At 42.8% G+C, this 20557-nt stretch overlaps 2 protein-coding genes across 2 annotated transcripts in view; one reads left to right on the plus strand and one right to left on the minus strand.

Moving 5' to 3' along the window:
- LOC310641674 (pulmonary surfactant-associated protein D-like) overlaps positions 1-14177 on the minus strand; it is a gene marked incomplete at its 5' end in the record, with an annotated part of 27837 nt that extends 13660 nt beyond the window's left edge. The window contains one exon of the mRNA XM_083364912.1: positions 14141-14177. Coding sequence (XP_083221038.1) covers positions 14141-14177 — 37 coding nt within the window. The remainder of the gene's footprint in view (positions 1-14140) is intronic.
- A 533-nt stretch (positions 14178-14710) lies between these two features.
- Positions 14711-20249, plus strand: LOC310641735 (phospholipase A2 myotoxin inhibitor protein-like). The gene is made up of 4 exons (XM_083364974.1): positions 14711-14771; positions 15057-15146; positions 16968-17051; positions 19765-20249. Exons 2-4 carry the CDS (start codon positions 15065-15067, stop codon positions 20097-20099), a joined length of 501 nt encoding a protein of 166 aa, XP_083221100.1. The 5' UTR covers positions 14711-14771; positions 15057-15064; the 3' UTR covers positions 20100-20249.
- Positions 20250-20557: the final 308 nt, after the last annotated feature.

Here is a 20557-nt window from a genome sequence, read left to right on the forward strand (position 1 = left end):
ACTCCAATTTCTTTTGCAGCACACCTCCTAACAAAGTCTTCAGCTGACCCACCAGCTGTGTTTTTAAATCAAGGTGTTCAACAAAGCGATAACAATACAAATTATACTGTCGCTGGATGCAGAGCCGTGGAAGCTGAAGACAATTTTGAGATAAGCCCAGAGAGAAATGAAAAATCAGATGTGGAAAGCACTTAGTAATCAAAAAGCAGCTTTTTAGGGACTTGGGAAGAGCTAGGAGTGGTTGAAATTAATCAGAGCTGTACAGCACAAGCAAAGGATCAGCTTTGATAAGGAATTGTCAGTACAATCTATTTCATGAGCACAGTTCATTCTCCTATTTTCCCCAAAGAACCACCAGAAAAAGGACAAAGTAAAACTGAATTCACTCACTTGGCGATTTCAGATGTTCTAAGAGGGCCTGAATAGAGATCACGCACTAAAGGGCTTAGCCGTCCTTTTAAAGAACATGAGTTAGGTAACAACAGCTCCAGTTTCTCAATCATACGATCTTACTGGAAATCGACAAGGAATTCATCCAAGTGGATGCAGATACAAAGAAAAAAAAAAGATTCCCCATTTCTTGCCATCTGAGAAGAAGGCAGAGTTAGTATTTTAGAGAAGAAAGACAAGAACCCCAAAATGCTATTTTGACTATGCTGGAAGACCGACTAAGCTTAAATAATTTGGTCACTTGGGCAAACTGCTTGCTAGGAATGAGATCCATCTCTTCAGTGTATTAATGGTCCCACTGAACTTAAAGTAAGAGTAGAGCAGCTTTAGGAAATGGCTACTAGCTTTCAGCTTCTCACTAGCATCTCGTTTACTCATTAAGACACTTCGTGGGGGGGGGGCATAGCTCCAGTCATGATCCAATCCAGGTGTTAAGGTTGAAATGAAAGCTTCTCCAAAAGAAGATACTCATTTTACGGCATTCCAGAGACGGATTTTTCCTGGATTGCTTTCAGACGACGGAATACATTCCCCCCCCCATAGCATTTCATTCACATACAGTAGCCGTTCAAACTGATGGAGAAATAAAAGATCTCTGTTAAAGATGCTAGAGATAAAGTTGATACCAAATGAATTGTTGAAGGAAAAGCCTTCATCATGGTTCAATCCAAGCCGGGAATAAACAACATGGCGACTGCTTTAGAAAGAAAGTTGCAGTTTATTGAAGAGGAGAGCCAGACAGGAAGATGGCTCTGGAAGAAAAGAGAGTGAGCATATGTTGGGAGTGGGGTTTTATACCCTCTGGAGCCTTTTGTTTGGAGTTGTCTCCTGTTCCTGTTTGAGGCTTTGTATTTCCTGTGTCAGGTATTTTGACCTGTGTCCCTTTGGCATCTGTGGGTTAATTCTATTCTGTTTTAGAGTTTGGGTGGGGTCTGTAGATTTTAGGTGTCTTTGTCTTCTTAATCTTCTAGCTGGGGGCCTCCAACCTTCCTGAATGGATTATCACAGGGGTGTCAAACTCAATTTCATTGAGGGCCGCATCAGCATTGCGGTTGCCCTCAGGGGGCCGGGTGGGTATGACCAGGGTGGGCGTGGCCTACTGGGTGGGCGTGGCTAGAGTGCATGTGGCCTACTGGGTGGGCATGGCCAGCTCTCCATCGTTCGCATCAAGGGTGCCTATGGGGGGACCTGGGCAGGACAGATCTGAGGGTCTCTGGCAGAAGGAGGGTCTCTGGGCCAGGGCCAAGGCAGTGGGGGCTGTTCCCTCACTGTTTCCAGGATGGCTTCGCGGGCCGCATGAAACCACTTCGCAGGCTGGATCCAGCCCCCGGGCCTTGTGTTTGACATGTCTGGATTATCACATCTGCATTTCTACGGAGCTGGTTTCTGCTTGGGGGAGGGAGACTTGGCGCTATTAAGAAAACTGGGCATGCTTTTCTGCCTCTTTAAGATCCTTTGAGGAAATATATTTTTTTCTGCCTTTTTAAATATTTCCTTCTCTGGAGGGCTGATTTCCCACATAATCTAAGATGTTTGAAGGGATTGGCTTAATCTCCAAAGTATCAAAAGGCAGGACAAGAAGTACCGGGGAGGAAGCAGTGGTGGGATTCAGCCAGTTCAAACCACTTTGGCAGAATTGTTAGGTAATTTTTCGTTGCCCAGGCACAGAATGGACTTCCGGAAGTGGCATCCACACAGAGAACTGGTTGTTCACCTATTTGAATCCCACCACTGAGTGGAAGGGTGTTAAAGACAGACTCAACCTAGAAATAAGGAGAAATTTCCTGACAGTGAGAACAATCAATCAGTGGAATAGCTTGCCTCCTGGAGTTGTGGGTGCTCCATTGCTGGAGAATTCCCAAAAAAATAGACTGAACAACCATTTGACTTGGGTGGTATGAGGTCTCCTGCCTTCAGCAGGGGGTCAGACTAGAAGACTTCTGAGGTCTCATTCAGCCCTGTAGCTCTGTGTTCTATCTAGGTGTAACATGTACATGGTTTTAACCTTACTCCTTTCCATCTTGGTGGGCAGGAAAGCATGACCACGTCATCTGGTTCACATGGATATTTCTTCAAACCATGCAACAGATATTTTGTCTGTCTGAATCAATAAATTATTACGGATCTCTTTTTGGCCTCATACATAATTTGCCCGAGGTCAATCATATGTTGTTATCTGGAAATAACAAATATTGAATCCAAAGGGGTTCAGCTCCAAGTAAATGCCAACCCAATTGTACTCTCTGTTTTCCTTTAGGAAGGAGAGCATTTTGCAAATTAAATGTGAGAATCCCACTGTGCTGTCACAAAGGATGTCAAGCCTTCCTTCATGATTTCCCAAGATGTTCTTCACTCATCCACCACAAAAGAGTTTTGCAAGCTTCTGGTTTGTTTGCAAAGGTTCCTTGGAGAAATGGGGCTCACTTGAGTAAGCAATTCTTCTGTAAAAATTGTGCAATTTGGTGTTCTTTCTGGAGGGCTTAAGGAACTCGAAGTATTTTATAATCACTAATGGGCAATTCTGTCCACACCCCACCGAGACATGTCTGCCCATATTCATATACCCTTCCTGATAGTGTTACACCATTATTTTCTTCAACAATAGCATTCCAACAGGTATTCAAAAGATTCATTCATAGAACCCCTGGTCTGTAGAACTTCAAGGGCACTGAACAGATTTAGAAATTGGCTCTTACCATTTTGCTAGTTAGAGTTAGAATGGGGAAAATAAGGATTAATAGAAAAGGGCATTTGTATTAATTGCACAACACATGGACAAAGTTACCATAGTTTCAACTGGGAAAGTGTGAGCATCCTAAACCAAGCCAAATCCAAAGATGCTAGAGAATTCCTGGAAGCCTGTCACTCAAACAAATCAGCCATCAGCAGGCACATAAAAATAAGCCACACTTACATATCATTCAAAAGAGAGAATAGGTAAAAGGTTCCCCCGCACATGCGTGTTAGTTGTTTCCAACTCTAGGGGCCGGTGCTCATCTCCATTTCAAAGCCGAAGAGCCAGCGCTTGTCCGAGGACGTCTCCGTGGTCATGTGGCCGGCATGACTAGACGCCAAAGGCGGACCTTCTGATCAGTGGCGTAGCGTGGGGGGTGCATGGGGGGCCCGGCCGCACTGGGTGCAACATCTGGGGGGGTGCGCTCGCACTCGCAGCTCTCTGCCCCTGCCTGGCTCACTCACTCACTCTCTCTCACTGCAGTGCTGGCTGTGCGAATCCGATCCGAGCTGCCGGGTCGCCACCCACTGTGGAGGGGGGAGTGCCAGGCGTGCGGTTAGGGGGCGCAAATTACTTGCCTTGCCCTGGGTGCTGACAACCCACGCTACGCCACTGCTTCTGATCGACGCCAAACTGCCGACCTTTTGATCGACGAGCTCAGCGTCCTAACCCACTGAGCCACCTCATCCCTTACAATAGCAGCCTATTAATGGAGAGTTTTGAAACTTTAATTTTCTTTGGTTTCACTAATATTGTTTTTCCGGTTAATTGCTGGAAAGCTACTGGATGCAACCTGGAATTAAGGAGAAACTTCCTCACAGTGAGGACAATTATCCAGTATTTCATCATTAATATAGCATATAGAAGACAGGTTAACAAGCTGCAAATAGAGTCAGTAGTTTTAAAAAAATTGGATGGCTTGTTTTGCAAAGGGTGGGAACTAAATTTGCAGTAATATATTAAACGGTATTCAACTAGAGGGGATAATATGTGCATAATGTTTTTTTTTATATATACCTTTTTAATGCTTTGATTTTTTGTGTGGTTTTTTTTTTTTTGTCCTTTTGGATTTTTTTTTTTTTGAGTTCTGTATTTTGTATTTTAACTTTGTTTTATATAATAATTAAAAAAAGAATTAAGTATCTTAATTTAAGAATTTGAAGAATGTTTTTGCATTGTTCCAAAAAGCCCAGCCTAATATTCTGGATATTCAAATAGGGCTTCTGCAAAAAAATAAAAAAATAAAATAAAAAATAAAGTCTATTTCTGCTTTTCTTGTAATCATAAATTCACCTTCATGCCAGTAATAGCTCTGTTCAGGATTCAGACCCAAGGAACTCCTAAATGCTGAAACACTGCTTTTTAAATCTCTGATGGTTTACCAACCTCCAAGCAAATGGAGAAGCAATACAGATTTTATTGCTGACATTGGAAGATGTCATTTCACAATGTACAGCCCTAACTCTCAACATTAGCTTTTCAGTTATCTGCGATTTCAACAAAAAGTCTAGTTTTCTGATAGATATCTGGTGAAGTTGGGGAAATGAAAGATTTCATTGCAAGTTAAGACTTTATCAATTAATTAAGAGCATCCTGTTACTTGCAAAACTGGAACTTGATTTCTTTTAACCTTCCAGACCAAATATATTGGCTTCTATATGTAATGCCAGTTTTTTTTTTAAGAAATTCAAGTCGTGTCCCCAAAGTAGCCTCAAAGTAGTTAAATCAGAGGTGTCAAACCTTGGCAATCTATGGATTTCAACTCCCAGAATTCCCCAGCCCAGTCATGCTGGTTGGGGAATTCTGGGCATTGAAGTCCATAAGTCTTAAAGTTGTCAAGGTTGGATATCGCTGCGTTAAATGATATCCCCAGAGCAGGGGTGTCAAACTGCCAGCCCGCAGGCCGGATGCATCATAGCAAAACCGCGCCCACCCCAAAAAGTTGTGATACGTTGTGACACGTCATGTGACATTGCGAGTTTGACACCCCTGCCCTAGAGTGTTGTTCCAGAACTTACATATTAACAAAACACGGAGCCTACCACACTTAGGAAATATGAATCGATAAAATCTTGTCGGTGGTTCATGTTTTCATCATGGAAAACCAAGCAATACCAACACAATTATAGGAGAATGACAAATAAGCTTTCTGGAATAGAAATGGTGTGGTGATATTTGTAGCAGTAGATCAATTTAGAATGTAGTTGAGTTTACATTGGGTAAATATCCGTGGGGTCTTTAGCATTTTGGGTGAACCTAGTCATTGTGTTGATGGACAACTTTTAGTCAGCACACTTTTAGGTCTGTCTATGTGTGTCTGTCTCTTCCACCACCCCAAAAGCTCCAGCCAAATTCACTTAAAAATAGTGATTTTTCCCCCCCCAATAGCTTTGTTTTCACTTGTTTTGTTGGAAGGGGAAAACATTAAGCTGTAAGGCAGGCCCATTAATGAGATAATTAAGGTTTATTGAATACATTGTGATAGAGTACAAACTTGTGGCTCCAGACTACAGTATGAATAATAAGTACTAGCTCACCGACGATGAGTAGATGTTTTCTGCAGGCCATAAGGAAATGAGGACTTTGCAAATGGAAGTAAGTGGTCCTATTATTTGGGGGCTCACATGGTTGATGCCTGAGCAACTAAGGCAGAGATGTATAAATGGAGAGGCTCAAAAAATGTTGTGGACTATAACACGGAGTATATTGAGTGGTAAAAAGGTAAAGGTAAAGGTTCCCCTGCACATGCGTGCTAGTCGTTTCCGACTCTAGGGGCCGGTGCTCATCTCCGTTTCAAAGCCAAAGAGCCAGAGCTTGTCCGAGGACGTCTCTGTGGTCACGTGGCCGGCATGACTAGATGCCAAAGGCACACGGAACGCTGTTCCCTTCCCATTGGAGTGGTCCCTATTTTTCTACTTGCATTTTTACGTGCTTTCGAACTGCTAGGTTGGCAGAAGCTGGGATGAGTAACAGGCGTTCACTCTGCTACGCGGCACTCGGGATTCAACCCGCCAAACTGCCGACCTTCTGATCGACAAGCTCAGCATCCTAACACACTGAGCCATCGCATCCCTATATATTGAGTGGTAGCGTTAGGTAATTCAACTCTGACCCATCAGAAGATCTTCAATAGAACATAGAATCATAAGGCTGGAACGAACCTCATAGGTCTTCTAGTCCAACCACCTGCCCATAGCAGGAGATCCTATACCATTCCAGACAACTGGCTGTCCCGTCTCTTCTTAAAAGCCTCCAGTGATGGAGCACCAACAAATTCTGGAGGCAAGCCGTTCTACTGATTAATTGTTCTCATTGTCAGGAACTTTCTCCTTACTTTTAGGCTGTTTCTGTTTTCAATGAGCTCCCACCCATTAATTCTTGTCCTGCTTTCAAGTTCTTTTGAGAATAAGTCAATGCCTTCTTCTCTGTGACTGATCCTGATGTACTGGAAGACAGTTATCACATCTCCCCTAATTCTTCTCTTTGGTAAGCTAGACATTCCTAGCTCTCTTCATGATATAATTTGGCCTCCTGACCTTTTATCATCTTTATTGAATAGTGCTAATCTACCATGGGAACAATTAAGACTCTGTATATAGACTCAATCTGCATTACTATTAGACATATCATAATCCAGGAAATAGGTTTATCACATAAATAAATAAATAAACTTCAGCCAATAAAGTATTCTTTGTCCTTATCATGTCTTATAACTCTGATCGACAATGATCTTTTTGGGGGTGATATTATAATTTACAACTCTTTGTTTTGGCAACTTGAAGATGTTTAAAGGCGCCAGGGTGAAACTTAAGGAGCTAATAGATAAGGGAGCTATAATAATAAGTCCGCCTGAGCAAAACCATAGGGACGTTGTTTCAAAGGGCAAGTGTTCTGCCTTCCTTGATCTGGCTGTGAAAGTAAGGAGATCGAGTGACTATGAAATGATGAAGAATGACAAATGGGGTGTATATCAGAGGACGGGCAATAGAATTAAGAGCTAAATGTTGAAATTACACAGTCTTCTGCCTTGTTTTTTAGAGTCTTGTCCCAAAACCATGGTGACTGATTCATTTCAAAAGAAGTACTACACTGTATGTCAGACATGTCAAACACAAGGCCCGGGAGCCGGATCCAGCCCGCGAAGTGGTTTCATGTGGCCCGCAAAGCCATCCTGGAAACAGTGAGGGAATGGCCCCCACTGCCTTGGCCCTGGCCCAGAGACCCTCCTTCTGCCAGAGACCCTCAGATCTGTCCCACTCCTGCCCAGGCCCCCATAGGCACCCTTGAGGCGAACGACGTAGAGCTGGCCACGCCCACCCAGTAGACCATACGCACTCTAGCCACACCCACCCAGTAGGCCACGCCCACCCTGGCCATACCAACCCGCCCCCTGAGGGAAACCGCAATGCTGATGCGGCCCACAATGAAATTGAGTTTGACACCCCTGGTCTAAAGGTTCACATAATGTTAGGCTGTAGCCGATATTGTCCAGCAGAGAACTTCTGGGCTGCAATTTATGACAATTTTAGTCCTTACTCATTTGGAAGGCATCAAGAAGAAAAGAGACTTTTGGAGATATAGGGGAATGCCATAAAGATAAATCAGATGGGTGTGCCAGTTTCCCTAAATAATAATAATAATAATACGGGTGTGGGAGAAGAAGGTTACACCTCTTCGCATATCCTCCCTTCCTAACTTCAAAGTAATCTTCTTGTCCTTACAAGACAAGAGTTGTGGTGGCATGGGGTTTAGGATGAAGCATGGCGTGGGAATTCTGCTGAAAACATGGTCTAGAAAACTTCAGGGAATTATCCAGGCAGTCTCTGAGAATTGGACATGACTGGACAGAAGAGGAAAAAAAAGTCGTGTCAAAAGCTGATCTTCTTAAAAGATACTTCTACAGGTTTTATTGCGTTCTTTTCCATCCCTTTCACTGGGGCTCTGTGTGGAACAATGGGTGGGAAATACCTCCGTGCATCTCAACACTATTTACAAGCATTCCTCAAATAGTTCTGCTTCCTGTGTAGCAGGAACTCCTCTTCTCCTGAATAAGATGAATTGAATCCAAAGTGCCTAATTATTTTACTCAAGTAATCATTTGGACACAAGAAGAAACTGGGAGAGACTCCTCTAACATTTAGCTGCACATATATGTTAATTTCTTATTCTGAGCAAAAGTTGGGTTTGGACATGAACATATGGACAAACATAACCCCTTAGTGTTAACCAACATCTTTTTTGCCCCATTCTAAGCCACTGTGCTTTCTTGGAATCTTATCTAGAATCCAGCACATCTTGAATCTTAACCCAAGCTTCATTTACAAATCCTTTTCAGACCTGAATACTGTGAGAGCCTGAAACCTTGCCAAGGACACTGCAGCAGCTGCCGAGAGAAAGCAGACAGTTCCCATAATGAAGTGAAATTGTTTAGATGGACTATGTGAGAGGTTGATGGTTTGTCTGGGAAAACTGTTAAATTCTATCAACTGGTGTCCGGGGCCGGATGCCATGATCTTGGTGATTAGATGATTAGATAGTGTTATTGATGTAATGAAGATGTATTTGGGCAAACTCTGGAAGACAGTGGAGGACAGGGGGATCTGGTGTGCTGGGATCCATGGGGTCATGAAGAGACAGACACAACTTAGCAACTGAACAAAAGAAATCCATTCAAGTGCACAAACAGAACCCAAAATTCAGGTTGAGTATTGACTATCAGCCATCATTATCACCAAACAAACAGGATGAAACTTTTACAAAGTTGCTGGCTCCTTCCTTACTATTTCATGATTAGGGAAGGGATATCTGAAGCAGGAAGTATCCCTACCTCAAATTGTCCTCCCTCTAAGTGGTGGGGATGGAGAAGGGGACCTGGAGGTGGCTAACAAAGAGAGAATTAATCTTCCAGTCTACACAAGAGCAATTGTGTGAGACTTAATACCTAATATGCTTATGAGTCATGCTTACACAAGCAAGCATCAAGGATAATCCAGAGCAGAATATGTGTGTGTATGTGTGTTAATAACTTGAATATGGTGACTCTCAGTCCAAGATTGCCCATAAGTAATAAAAAAACCACAAAGCAAAACAGTTTGAATCTAAATGTTCCACCAACAGTTTAATCTATTTGGTTAATAGATTATAGATAATATATTATATATATTTAATAGACTGGGGCTAAAACATATGAAGGACAGTTGCAGGAATTGGGTATGCCTAATTTAAGAAAAAGAAGGATTAGGGGGTGACATGATAGCAGTCTACCAATACCTCAGGGGTTGCCCCAAAGAAGAGGGAGTCAAGCTATTCTCCAAAGCACCTGAAGGCAGGACAAGAAATGGATGGAAACTAATCAAGCAGAGAAGCAACCTAGAAATAAGGAGAAATTTCCTGATAGTGAGAACAACTAATTAGTGAATAGCTTGCCTTCAAAAGTTGTGGGTGCTTCATCGCTGGAGATTTTTCAAAAGAGACTGGACAGCCGTTTGTTTGAAATAGTACAGTGTTTCCTGTTTGAGCAGGGGGTTGGGCTAGAAGACCTCCAAGGTCCCTTCCCACTGTGTTATTCTGCCAATGATCTTTTCTGCCATCCTCACCACTCTCTGCACTGCCTTCCTATCTGAAGCAGCGATGCTTCCAAACCAGACTGTTGTTGTGATTCAGTGTCAGCCTGTGGGTTCGGCAGCTGAATTGGACAATTCTGAGGAGGAGGAGGAGGGGATTGGAGAGCCTGCAGAGGACAGTTCTGAGGCATTGCAGAGCTCTCAGCCAGGCCCCTCCCATCTGGTTCCTCCTCAGACCCAGCTGTGTGAGCCTGACAGCTTGGACGAAGACGATTCACAGCTGGTTTTGTTCAAGGACGCCTGAAGCAGGAGGCAGACAAGCAGGAGTAAACAAAGGAAGGCAATGAGGCACCTCAGGAGGAGGCAAAGAGAAGCCACGCCTTGAAACTGTGTTTAAAAGGGGAATGTGTGGGAGGTGCTGGTTGCTGAACGCAACCGTTTGAACAGCTTCTGATTTAGTTGTGTTTAGTATTTGTTTTGCTCTGTTTTGGATCTGTTTCGTTTCATTTGTGTAAATAAATTTGGTTGGCTTACTTTCAGCCTATTGACTTTTGAAAAGGGGTTGTCCCTGACATTTCTGCAGGGCTCTCGATCATCCCCCTGTAGAAAGTGGTCAGGACAGGGGAAGGAAGATGTGCTTTTCTCATGCTTTTCTCTTTTAGTGACCGTTTGAAGTTACGGCCCTGAAAAAAGTGACTTATGACCTTTTTTCACACTTATGACCGTTGCAGCATCCCCAGAGTCATGTGATTGATTTTCGGATGCTTGACAACCGACTCACATTTATGACAGTTGCAGTGTTCTAAGGTCACGTGATCCCCTTTTGCGAACGTCTAACAAGCAAAGTCAGTGGGGAAGCCAGATTCACTCAAAACGACAATGCTACTAATTTAAGAACTGCAGTGATCCACTTAACAAAAGCTGTGGGAAAAGTCATTGCATGGAATAAAACTCACTTGACAAACTTCTCACTTAATAAATGCTGGGCTTAATTGTGTTTGTAAGTTTGACTCAGCCTTCCATCCTTCCGAGGTAGGTAAAATGAGGACCCAGATTGTTGGGGGCAATTAAGCTGACTTTGTAATAATGCCGCTTAGGGGGTGTGTGAAAGCCCTAATAAGCAGGCATATACATAGAATGAAGGCTACTGCTAAGCTTGTAAGCCGCCCTGAGTCTTCGGAGAAGGGCGGGATATAAATGGAATTTAAAAAAAAAAAGTTGAGGAGTACCTATATTTTTCTTCCTGGGTCGTTCACTGTACCAAGATGTTCTGAACTTTTTTTCCAGAACATCTTGTTTTTCTACCTTGCAAAAAACCAGACTGAGACACCAAAGATACCAAAAAAATAAATAAATCAAAATCAAAATTGAGGACACCACCAGGACATTTAAAATGATGGCTCATAGATCTGGCAACCTCACATTCTGAGTGAAGGCCAAAAGGCCATTCAAAGATGATGTCCTGGCTCCGACAGATGAAACTCTTCAAAGAACTTCGAGGTGTTTACCTTAAAGAATCTTTATTCGAGAAGCATAGCAGCAACACGTACGTAGCCGAAGTCAAAATCTGAATTCTCCTCCCCTAAGCACATAGTACCAAAGCACAATTCCCTCCTCTAATTAACTGTCATAAATCACATTCTCCAATTAGTTTGAAATGCAGGCTTTCCCTCCTGTTCACCAACCTGCCATTTCTTATCATCTCTTATTTCAATAACCTTGGTTCTCACACTAGGTGCAGTATTGTTATGTCTAGCTAAACTCTCATGCATATTCCTTCTCCCCGCCTCCCCAGTATCATCCAAGTCTAATTCTAAGAGTAAAACATAAGAAGGAAAATGGTTGCATCTCCATACATTGTCAAAGCAAGAACATCCAATGTTAGCAGCATTGACAGATGCCATAGCTGTAGAAGAATGTAAGCTGCTGGCACCAGTATTGAAAAAGCTCTGCTCAAGTTACCATAAACTTGTTTTTCTAAAGCTGTGGAGCTCTCTGTCTGAGCTTGGTGGTTTTCTTGCAGATCTTTCATTACCAAACTAGATATCCTTGTCAGTGCACTGAGGCAGTTACCTAGTTTGGTAATGCACCCCCAGTTCAACCCTGAGCTACATTTTTTTTCTCTTCCATCAGTTTTCCAAAGCTCTTAGCATCACTGCAAGAAGATATTCAACATTTTTAGACTAACGTCAATACCTGGAAAAAATAATAAAAAACCCAGGTCTGTGAACATCTAGAAACAAAACAAGTTATAACTAGCAGCCAGTACGGGTTTGCTAAAAACAGATCACACCAAACCAATGTTATTTCATTCTTTGACAAAGTGACTAAATTAGTAGACCAGTGAAATGCTGTGGACGTAGTATATTTAGACTTCAGCAAGGCATTTGACAAAATAGACCACAGCCTGCTGCTTGGTAAGCTAGAAAAATGTGGGGTAGACAGCATCACCACCAGATGGATCTGTAGTTGGCTGGCAAACTGTACTCAACAAGTAGTCCTTAATGGTACTACACCTACATGGAGGGAGGTAAGCAGTGGGGTATCCCAAGGTTCTGTCTCAGGCCTAGTACTCTTTAATATCTTCTTAAATGACTTAAAGTAGATGAGGGAATAGAAAGGAACTTATCAAATTTGCAGTTGGCACTAAGCTGGCAGGAATAGCCAACACCCCAGAAGACAAGTTCAGGATCCAAAAAGATCTTGATAGACTTGAACAATAGGCCCTATCCAACAAAATGAAATTTAATGTGGAGAAAAGCGTTTATACCTGGGCAAGAAAAACTAAAGGTACAAGTACAGAAACCTGGATCAAAAACGGTAACTGTGGGAGGGACCTTGGAGTCCTAGTGGACCATTGCTTAAATATGAGCCAGCAGTGTGCAACAACATCCAAAAAAGCTAATACAATCCTTGGTTGTATAAACAGAGGCACAGAATTAAATCAAAATCACGTGAAGTGTTAGCACCGCTTTATAAAGCCTTAGTAAGGCCACATCTGGAATATTGCATTCAGTTTTGATCACCGCATTACAAAAAAAGATGTTGAGACTTTGGAAAAAGTGCAAAGAAGAGCAACTAAGATGATTCAAGGCCTGAAGACTAAAAGATATGAAGAACGGCTGGAGGATTTAGGTACGGCCAGTCTAGAGAAAAGAAGGAGTAGGTGGGACATGATAGCAGCATTCCAGAATTTGAGAGGCTGCCACAAAGAAGAGGGAGTCAATTTATTTTCCAAAACACCAGAACGCAAGACAAGAAACAGTGGATGGAAACTAATCAAGGAGAGAAGCAACCTGGAACTAAGGAGAAACTTCCTAACAGTGAGGACAATTAACTGGAACAACTTGCCTTCAGATGTTGTGGGTGCTTCATCACTGGAGGTTTTTAAGAAGAGACTGAACAGCCACTTGTCTCCTGCTTGACCGGCGGGCTGGACTAAGAAGACCTCCAAGGTCCCTTTCAGCTCTGTTCTGATTCTTAGACATAAAGTGTCTCTTCTCAATTCAGTTCAAATCCTTTTCATGATCAACAGATTATCCTGACATTTGTATAGCTTTAAAACTCAAAACCTCAAGTTTTGTTCCCCCCCCCACTGCTGTTACTTTAGCCTGTTTCCATCCTTTCTGAAGTGGCGCATTGCATATGCTCAAAAGTCAATGTTATGTTCCTAAGAATTTAAAAAAACAGGGATATTACCTCACCCCCAAAATATAGAATTTGGAATGGGGGGAGAGGGATGCTTCCCCAAAATCACGTTAATGGATATAAAAAGAGGGTAGGTGTTGAGAATTCAATCCCATTGTTATTTGGATCTTTTTTAACCACTGCAGCCATCATTGAACCAGTGGAATAGCTGGCCTTCAGAAATGGTGCACACTACATCATTGGAGGTTTTTAAGAAGGGACTAGATAGCCACTTGTCTGAAATGGTACAAGGTTCTCCCACTTGAGCAGGGGGCTGGACTATAAGACCTCCAAAGTCCCATTCTATTCTATTCTATTCTATTCTATTCTATTCTATTCTATTCTATTCTATTCTATTCTATTCTATTCTATTCTATTCTATTCTATTCTATTCTATTCTATTCTATTCTATTCTATTCTATTCTATTCTGTTTCTACTCTACTCTACTCAACCCTATCCTACCCTGTTCTCTTCTGTCCTGTCCTGTCCTGTCCTGTCCTATCCTATCCTATCCTATCCTATCCTATCCTATCCTATCCTATCCTATCCTATCCTATCCTATCCTATCCTATCCTATCCTATCCTATCCTATCCTATCCCATCCTATCCTTCAAGGTATTTGGAGATTGCCTAGCACAGTTGTCCCCAAATGTTTTGACACCAGGGACCAGACTTGGCGGGGGGAGGGATGGTTTCACACGTTACCCAGATCCTCTGCATGCACAGATGAAGCTTTGCTCATTTGCCCGGGCTGGTTCCGCGGACCACTTCGAGTCCATGGACCAGAGTTTGGGAATCCATGACCTAGCATGTAGGTCATTTCTTTTAATGGGTTTATCCTAATCATTAGGTTCCTGTCAGTATGTTTTTTGTTTCTCTGTGGGGCATAAATGCATAAACAGCAATGCCCAACTTACGTGTTTTGATTGGAAAGGATAGCACCCTCAGTCAGAAATAGAAAGAGGTGATCTGGGGATAAAGTGAAATTAGGTTCTATGTGTATTTAGGAAAGAATAAATATGCCCCTTTTGAAGTAAACATACCCCTTGATCTGCACTTTTGGTCTCTGAGAGATTTCAAACTCCCCTTTTTCACTGGAAAATTTCCAGTTTTTCTGAACCTTCAGGCAGAACAACCAGGCTGTTCTTAAATAAACAGCCATAATTACTTTGGGGAGGAGGAATAAAAAGCAAGGGGTACCCCATTGAGCAATCAATTTGCACAGCCCTTCACGTTGCCCAATCCATGACTGATATAAAATAACTCTTGCCACTGGGAGGAAAATCATTCTGGGAGCCTCATCTAGAAGAGCAGAAACCACAGCGTAAGTGCAGAGGTACAGCTTGCTTGCCACATAGGATAACTCGTTAAGAAATGCATAGTTACTCAGAGGCATCTGGCTGGAGGTTCATCCTGAGGTCTAATGAAGGGGCTAGAAAGTATGCTTAGTGAATGCTTATAGTTTGTGAAAATTAGTGATTTGTGCGGATATGTATCACATATCCTTAGATTGGCTTGGGGTTGCATCTTTTGCTATGCATCTTCTGGGCAAACTGGTATGTGAATGTCAAATTCCAAGGGTCTAAAAACCACACTAACACTGTCTCTACGAATTGTATAGGTTTAAAGATGCGTCTGATTCTGCTGTCCAGTCTTCTTCTTTTGGGCATCCTTCTGGCCAACGGAGAATTGTCAGATTCTGACGAACAAAGTAATAATTTTAACCCTATGTTTGAGAATGGGGAAGGAGCTTAGCACATGTGCCGAAGTGGGAGCTTGTGGGTGCTATTCCTGTTATCTGAATTGCAGCCCAGGATACAGAGAAGAGCAACAAAGATGTTTAGGGGGCTGGAGGCTACAAGGTGTGAAGAACGGTTGTGGGAATTGGGCATGTCTAGTCTAGTGAAAAGAAGGACTAGGAGAGAGATGATAGCAGCCTTCCAATATCTCAGGGGCTGCACCAAAGAAAAGGGAGTCAGGCTATCCTCCAAAGCACCTGATGGCAGAACAAGAAGCGATGGATGGAAACTAACCAACGAGAGAAGCAACCTAGAACTAAGGAGAAATTTCCTGACAGTTAGAACAATAAACCAGAGGAACATCTTGCCTCTAGAAGTTGTGGGTGCTCCATCACTGGAGAGTTTTAAGAAGAGATTGGGGAGTCATTTGTCTGAAATGGTATAGTGTCTCCTACTTGAGCAGCGACCTCCAAGGTCCCTTCCAATTCTGTTATCTGAATGCAAAAAGGCTCCTGGAGAGCAGAGTTAATAAAAGAGTTCCTCTGAAATATTTTACTGATTAAATCCAAACCAACAACAAGCCAATCAGAATCAGAATAGAGCTGGAAGGGACCTTGCGGATCTAGTGCAGCAGGAAACCCTATCATCATTTCAGACAAGTGGCTGTCCAGTCTCTTCTTAAAAGCCTCCAGTGATGGAGCACCTACAAGTTCTGGAGGCAAGTTGTTCCACTGGTTAATTGTCCTCTCCGCAAGGAAGTTTCTCCTTAATTCCAAGTTGCTTCTCTCCTTGATTAATTTCCATTCACTGTTTCTTGTTTTTCCTTCTGGTGCTTTGAAAAATAATTTGACACCCTCCTCCTTGTGGCAGCCTCTCAAATACTGGAATACTTCTATCCTGCAATCATAACTGGAGAAATCAGCACATGATGGATGAAACAAGACCTGTAATGCAAGGATGTCTAATGCAAGGAAGAGCTTTCCAGGGTGTGAATTCCCATCTGGAATGGGATAATCAGGAAAGCAGGCTTGCTAATGTCCTTCTTGTTCACAAAGGGCAAGGTTCAAGTAGACTTGAGAATGAGATAATAATCTAATTTCTCCCCCCCCCCAAGCCATTTCATTCATGCATTCTTCTGAGGACTGATATATTAAGTTGAGATGCCTAACATTCACCTTGTTCTGTACCAGCCTGCTACCGGCCCTGCAGAAAAGGCAGGGACAACCCCTCCACAAACGGCAAGAGGCTGGAATGAGGCTGGAATACGCTTGCCAAATTTATTGCAACAAAAACAAGACACGAACCAAGAAACAGGAGCTTTAAGAAACATGAACCATCCGAGCGGTTGCCTTCAGCAAACCAGCCCTCCCAGATATTCCCCTTATATAGAGTTCAGGGCGTGGCTTCTCTCTGCCTCCTTCCGAGGAGCCCCATTGCCTTCCTCTGTTTACTCCTAATTGACTGCCTCCTGCGTCGGGCGTCCTTATACAGGGCCAGCTGTGGGTCATCTTCATCCACACTGTCAGGCTCACACAGCTGGGTCTCCGTGGTGACCAAGTGGGAGGGGCCTGGCTGAGGGCTCTCATCAGCAAGATCTTCAACACCCCCCTCCTCCTCCTCTGAGTCATCCAACCCAACTGCCGAACCCACAGGCTGACCCTGAATCACAACACACCTGAAAGATAAACAAGCAAGTCCAAGAAAGTATAGTTGCTGATTTTTTGAATGCCAACTAGTTTGGTTAGCTTCCCTTCCCTTCTGTGACTTGAGTAATGTGCTGTTTCCCTTTCTAGTGCTGAGTTCCATGCTTGACAATATAATGATGCTTCAAAAAAAGGTTACCAACTTGGAATATGCCTTCATGTCAGTCCACAAAGGTAAGAAACCTGGGGGGAATAAACCCTGGCTTTTCCTCCAAGTGATGCGTTGTGTGTCTAATCACACTTGGCCAAATCCAGTTGTTGTTGTTAGTTGTGAAGTCTTTTCCAACCCACTGCAATCCTATTGACAACGTTCCTCTAGGCCTTCCTGTCCTCTACCATCTTCTGGAGTCCATCTAAGCTCACACCTACTGCTTCAGTGACTCCATCCAGCCACCTCATTCTCTGTCGTCCCCTTCTTCTATTGCCCTCAATCTTTCCCAGCATTAGGCTCTTCTCCAGTGAGTCCTTCCTTCTCATTAGGTGGCCAAAGTGTTTGAGTTCCATTCAATTTGAATGCTGCCTGCCTGTCTCTTACCAGAGCATCTATGGAGGCAGGGGTCAAAATAGGGAGTGGGACCATGCAATCTTTTCCAGGCCTCTCACACATGCTACATTTTTACCCTCCCTTGTGGACTTCTTGTGGATTGCTGGGTTGCTGTCTAACTGAATGAAAACAGCAGAAACAACCTACGCATCTTTTCTTACCCCAGTTTCCAGTTTTGTACCTCTGTCTGCAGCTTCCAAAGTCCAGAAGCGGTTTCCCTGTAGAAACAAAAGTACTTATATTCTTTTCTTTAATCAAAACAGTCAATTTAGCCATCTCTGCCAACTCCATCGACCACTGTAGCCATTTGTCCATGGTGGGAATCGAAATGTCCTTTCATTTTTGTGCATACAATTGTTTGGCTGCCGTCAACGTATACAAGATCAAAGTTCCATCATCATTTTTTTGCCAACTCTTTTTCCATTAAGGCCAGAAGAAAAGTTTCGGGTTTCATTTTTATCTTTAATTTTGTTCTGTATTAAAATATGAATCCTTCTGCAATATTTCTTTTCTTTATCTCATGTCCACCATAAGTGGCAAAAGTTGGGCTGCAAAAATTCTGACGATCATGGGAGACAGCAAAGGGCTACAATTTTCCGTATCTTTTGGTTGCCATCTGAATTTCTTGGTAGTCTTATTACTATTTTTGGGGGGGTGGGTTATTTTTCCAATTATTACTGAGTTTCTGTCCAATGAGCCTGCATTACTTTGGTGAGATTGGATTTGGAGAACCCTAATGGAAGTTGGTTGTTCTTGAAGGAACCACATTTTTCCCCCCAGAATATGGGAAATGAAGTAATATTCATTATTTGGAACAAATGCTGTTCATTACATTTTTTCCCCATTTCTCCAAAAAAAGATATGACTCTTTCAAAAGCCACCTTCAGGTGACCGGGTGCATTCCTGAAATCAGAGGCAGGTTTTTTTCACACTCTACAAAAGTCTGAAAAAAGTCAAGATCCTTTCGGGAATAGCAAGAGAAATTCTGTATTTGCACCCAGGTCCAAAACACCCTCTTCGTGATGTGTCCGATCATTTAAGAACATTGCTAATAGTTCCTCTTTCAAAGTTTCCATCATTTTTCCTGTTCAGTGGGATGCCGAAACGTATGGCTGATGGCTGATGGCTGATGATGGATGATGGATGATGGAAGATGATGGATGATGGATGATGGAAGATGATGATGGATGATGATGGATGATGGAAGATGATGATGATGGATGATGATGATGGATGATGATGAAGATGAAGATGAGGATGAGGATGGATGATAGATGATGGATGATATCCATTCAGCCATGTCTGACTCTTTCATGCTTTCTTTCCAGATGTATTCAGCATTCCACATGGATGATGGATGATGGAAGATGATGAAGATGATGATGATGATGAAGATGGATGATGGAAGATGATGAAGATGATGGATGATGATGATGATGATGGATGATGGAAGATGATGATGATGATGATGATGATGATGATGATGGATGATGATGGATGATGAATGATGGAAGATGATGATAATGATGATGATGATGGATGATAGATGATGGATGATATCCATTCAGCCATGTCTGACTCTTTCATGCTTTCTTTCCAGATGTATTCTGAAGTTTGACAAGTTCTGTTGTGCACTTTCTTTCTCTTTTAGGACATGTTACCTGAGAAAGTATGTCTTTGAAAGAGCTTGCTTAAGCAAACCACGTTTCTGTTGAAGAAATGCCAGCTAGCTTCCCCGTCAGTTTTTTTTGTCCACAGTTTACTTTAAATGGATGTCCTGGGAAGAAGGATGTTTTCAGCAGGAATAGAATAATAGAATAGAACAGAGCTGAAAGGGACCTTGGAGGTCTTCCAGTCCAGCCCACTGCTCAAGCAGGAGAACCTATACCAGGGGTAGGCAACCTATACCGTCTCAGACAGGTGAATGGCTAGTCTCTTCTTAAAAATCTCCAGTGAAGTTTTTCTGAATACATCTAGGGGGGGGGAACTAGAATAAAGACATATTTCAGATCAGAAATGGGCCAGCTTGGTTGGAAGTCCAGAACGGTTCAGTGCTTTTCTCCCAAATAAAAAAAGGACCAGATTTTTCTTTACATTTGTTTTTTAAAAGCAGAAATGATTCATGCTGTTTGGCCCATTTGCAGATCCCTGATTTCTCTCTCTTTGCTGTTCTCTGTGGCGCTTCCTTTCAGAACTAAGTACCAAAATCACACTTGCTTTCTCTCCTTGTAATCTCTGCTTAAAGGGAGAGGGAAAACAAACAACCAACCAACAAAAAATAACATGAGTTGTGGAGCATTTTTTTTTTGCAGCCAGACATTTGCTTCTTGCTTGTGTTTCTAGCTCGATCCTTTGCGAGTGGCAGTGAACGACTGTACGTGACCAACAAGGAATTCATGAAGTTTGCAGCTGTCCGAGACACTTGTGTCCAAGCCGGTGGCGATATCCCTTCCCCTGTACTCCAAAATGAGAACAAGGCCTTCGCAAATGTTCTGGAGAAGCACGGCAAAGACGCCTACCTCGTCGTGCATGACTCAGGAAACTTCACCAACTGGGCCGAGGGACAACCGAATAACGCGGATGGAGCCTGTGTGAAAGCAGATACACATGGAGCCTGGCACTCTGCGTCCTGTGATGATGACCTCTTAGTCGTGTGCGAGTTTTCTTTCATCTTATGAGAAGGAAAGCGAGCATGCTGTGCTGAAGAGAGGCGCTACCTAAGACGTAGCAAGCTGAAAGCAGCCCAACCAGATCAGGAGCTGTCAAAATGTAGAGCACCTACACGCGATTCCGCTTGCCTTTAGAACATTCCAGAACGCTCAATAAAAGCATGAAGAAAAATATCACTTCTCTGCTTTGATTGCTTGTCCATCCATTTATTTAAAAATGAATAAATTAGAAACACAGGCATCCTTTAAGGTAGGCCTGGCTTAACCGCCGTTCTTGTTTAGCAACTGTTTGAAGTTAGGATAGCACTAAAAAAATAAAAATAGCTGCAGAAGGAGAGGGAGGGAGAGAAATGGAGATGAAGGAAATGGAAGGGAAGAAAGGAAAGGGAGGGAGGGAGGGAGGAAATGAAGATGAAGGGAAGAGAAAGGGAAAGGGGAAAGGAAAGGGGAAAGGAGGGGGAAGGGGA

This window comes from Vipera ursinii (genome assembly GCF_947247035.1).
Source record: "Vipera ursinii genome assembly, chromosome: 5".
NCBI lineage: Eukaryota > Metazoa > Chordata > Lepidosauria > Squamata > Viperidae > Vipera > Vipera ursinii.

Bases quoted from the DNA above. Each gene is read 5' to 3' on its own strand.
- LOC310641735 (XM_083364974.1), top strand. From the start codon at position 15,065: ATGCGTCTGATTCTGCTGTCCAGTCTTCTTCTTTTGGGCATCCTTCTG. The intron at 15,147-16,967 runs GTAATAATTTTA...TTCCCTTTCTAG, and splicing joins GTCAGATTCTGACGAACAAA to TGCTGAGTTCCATGCTTGAC. The intron at 17,052-19,764 runs GTAAGAAACCTG...TTGTGTTTCTAG, and splicing joins CTTCATGTCAGTCCACAAAG to CTCGATCCTTTGCGAGTGGC.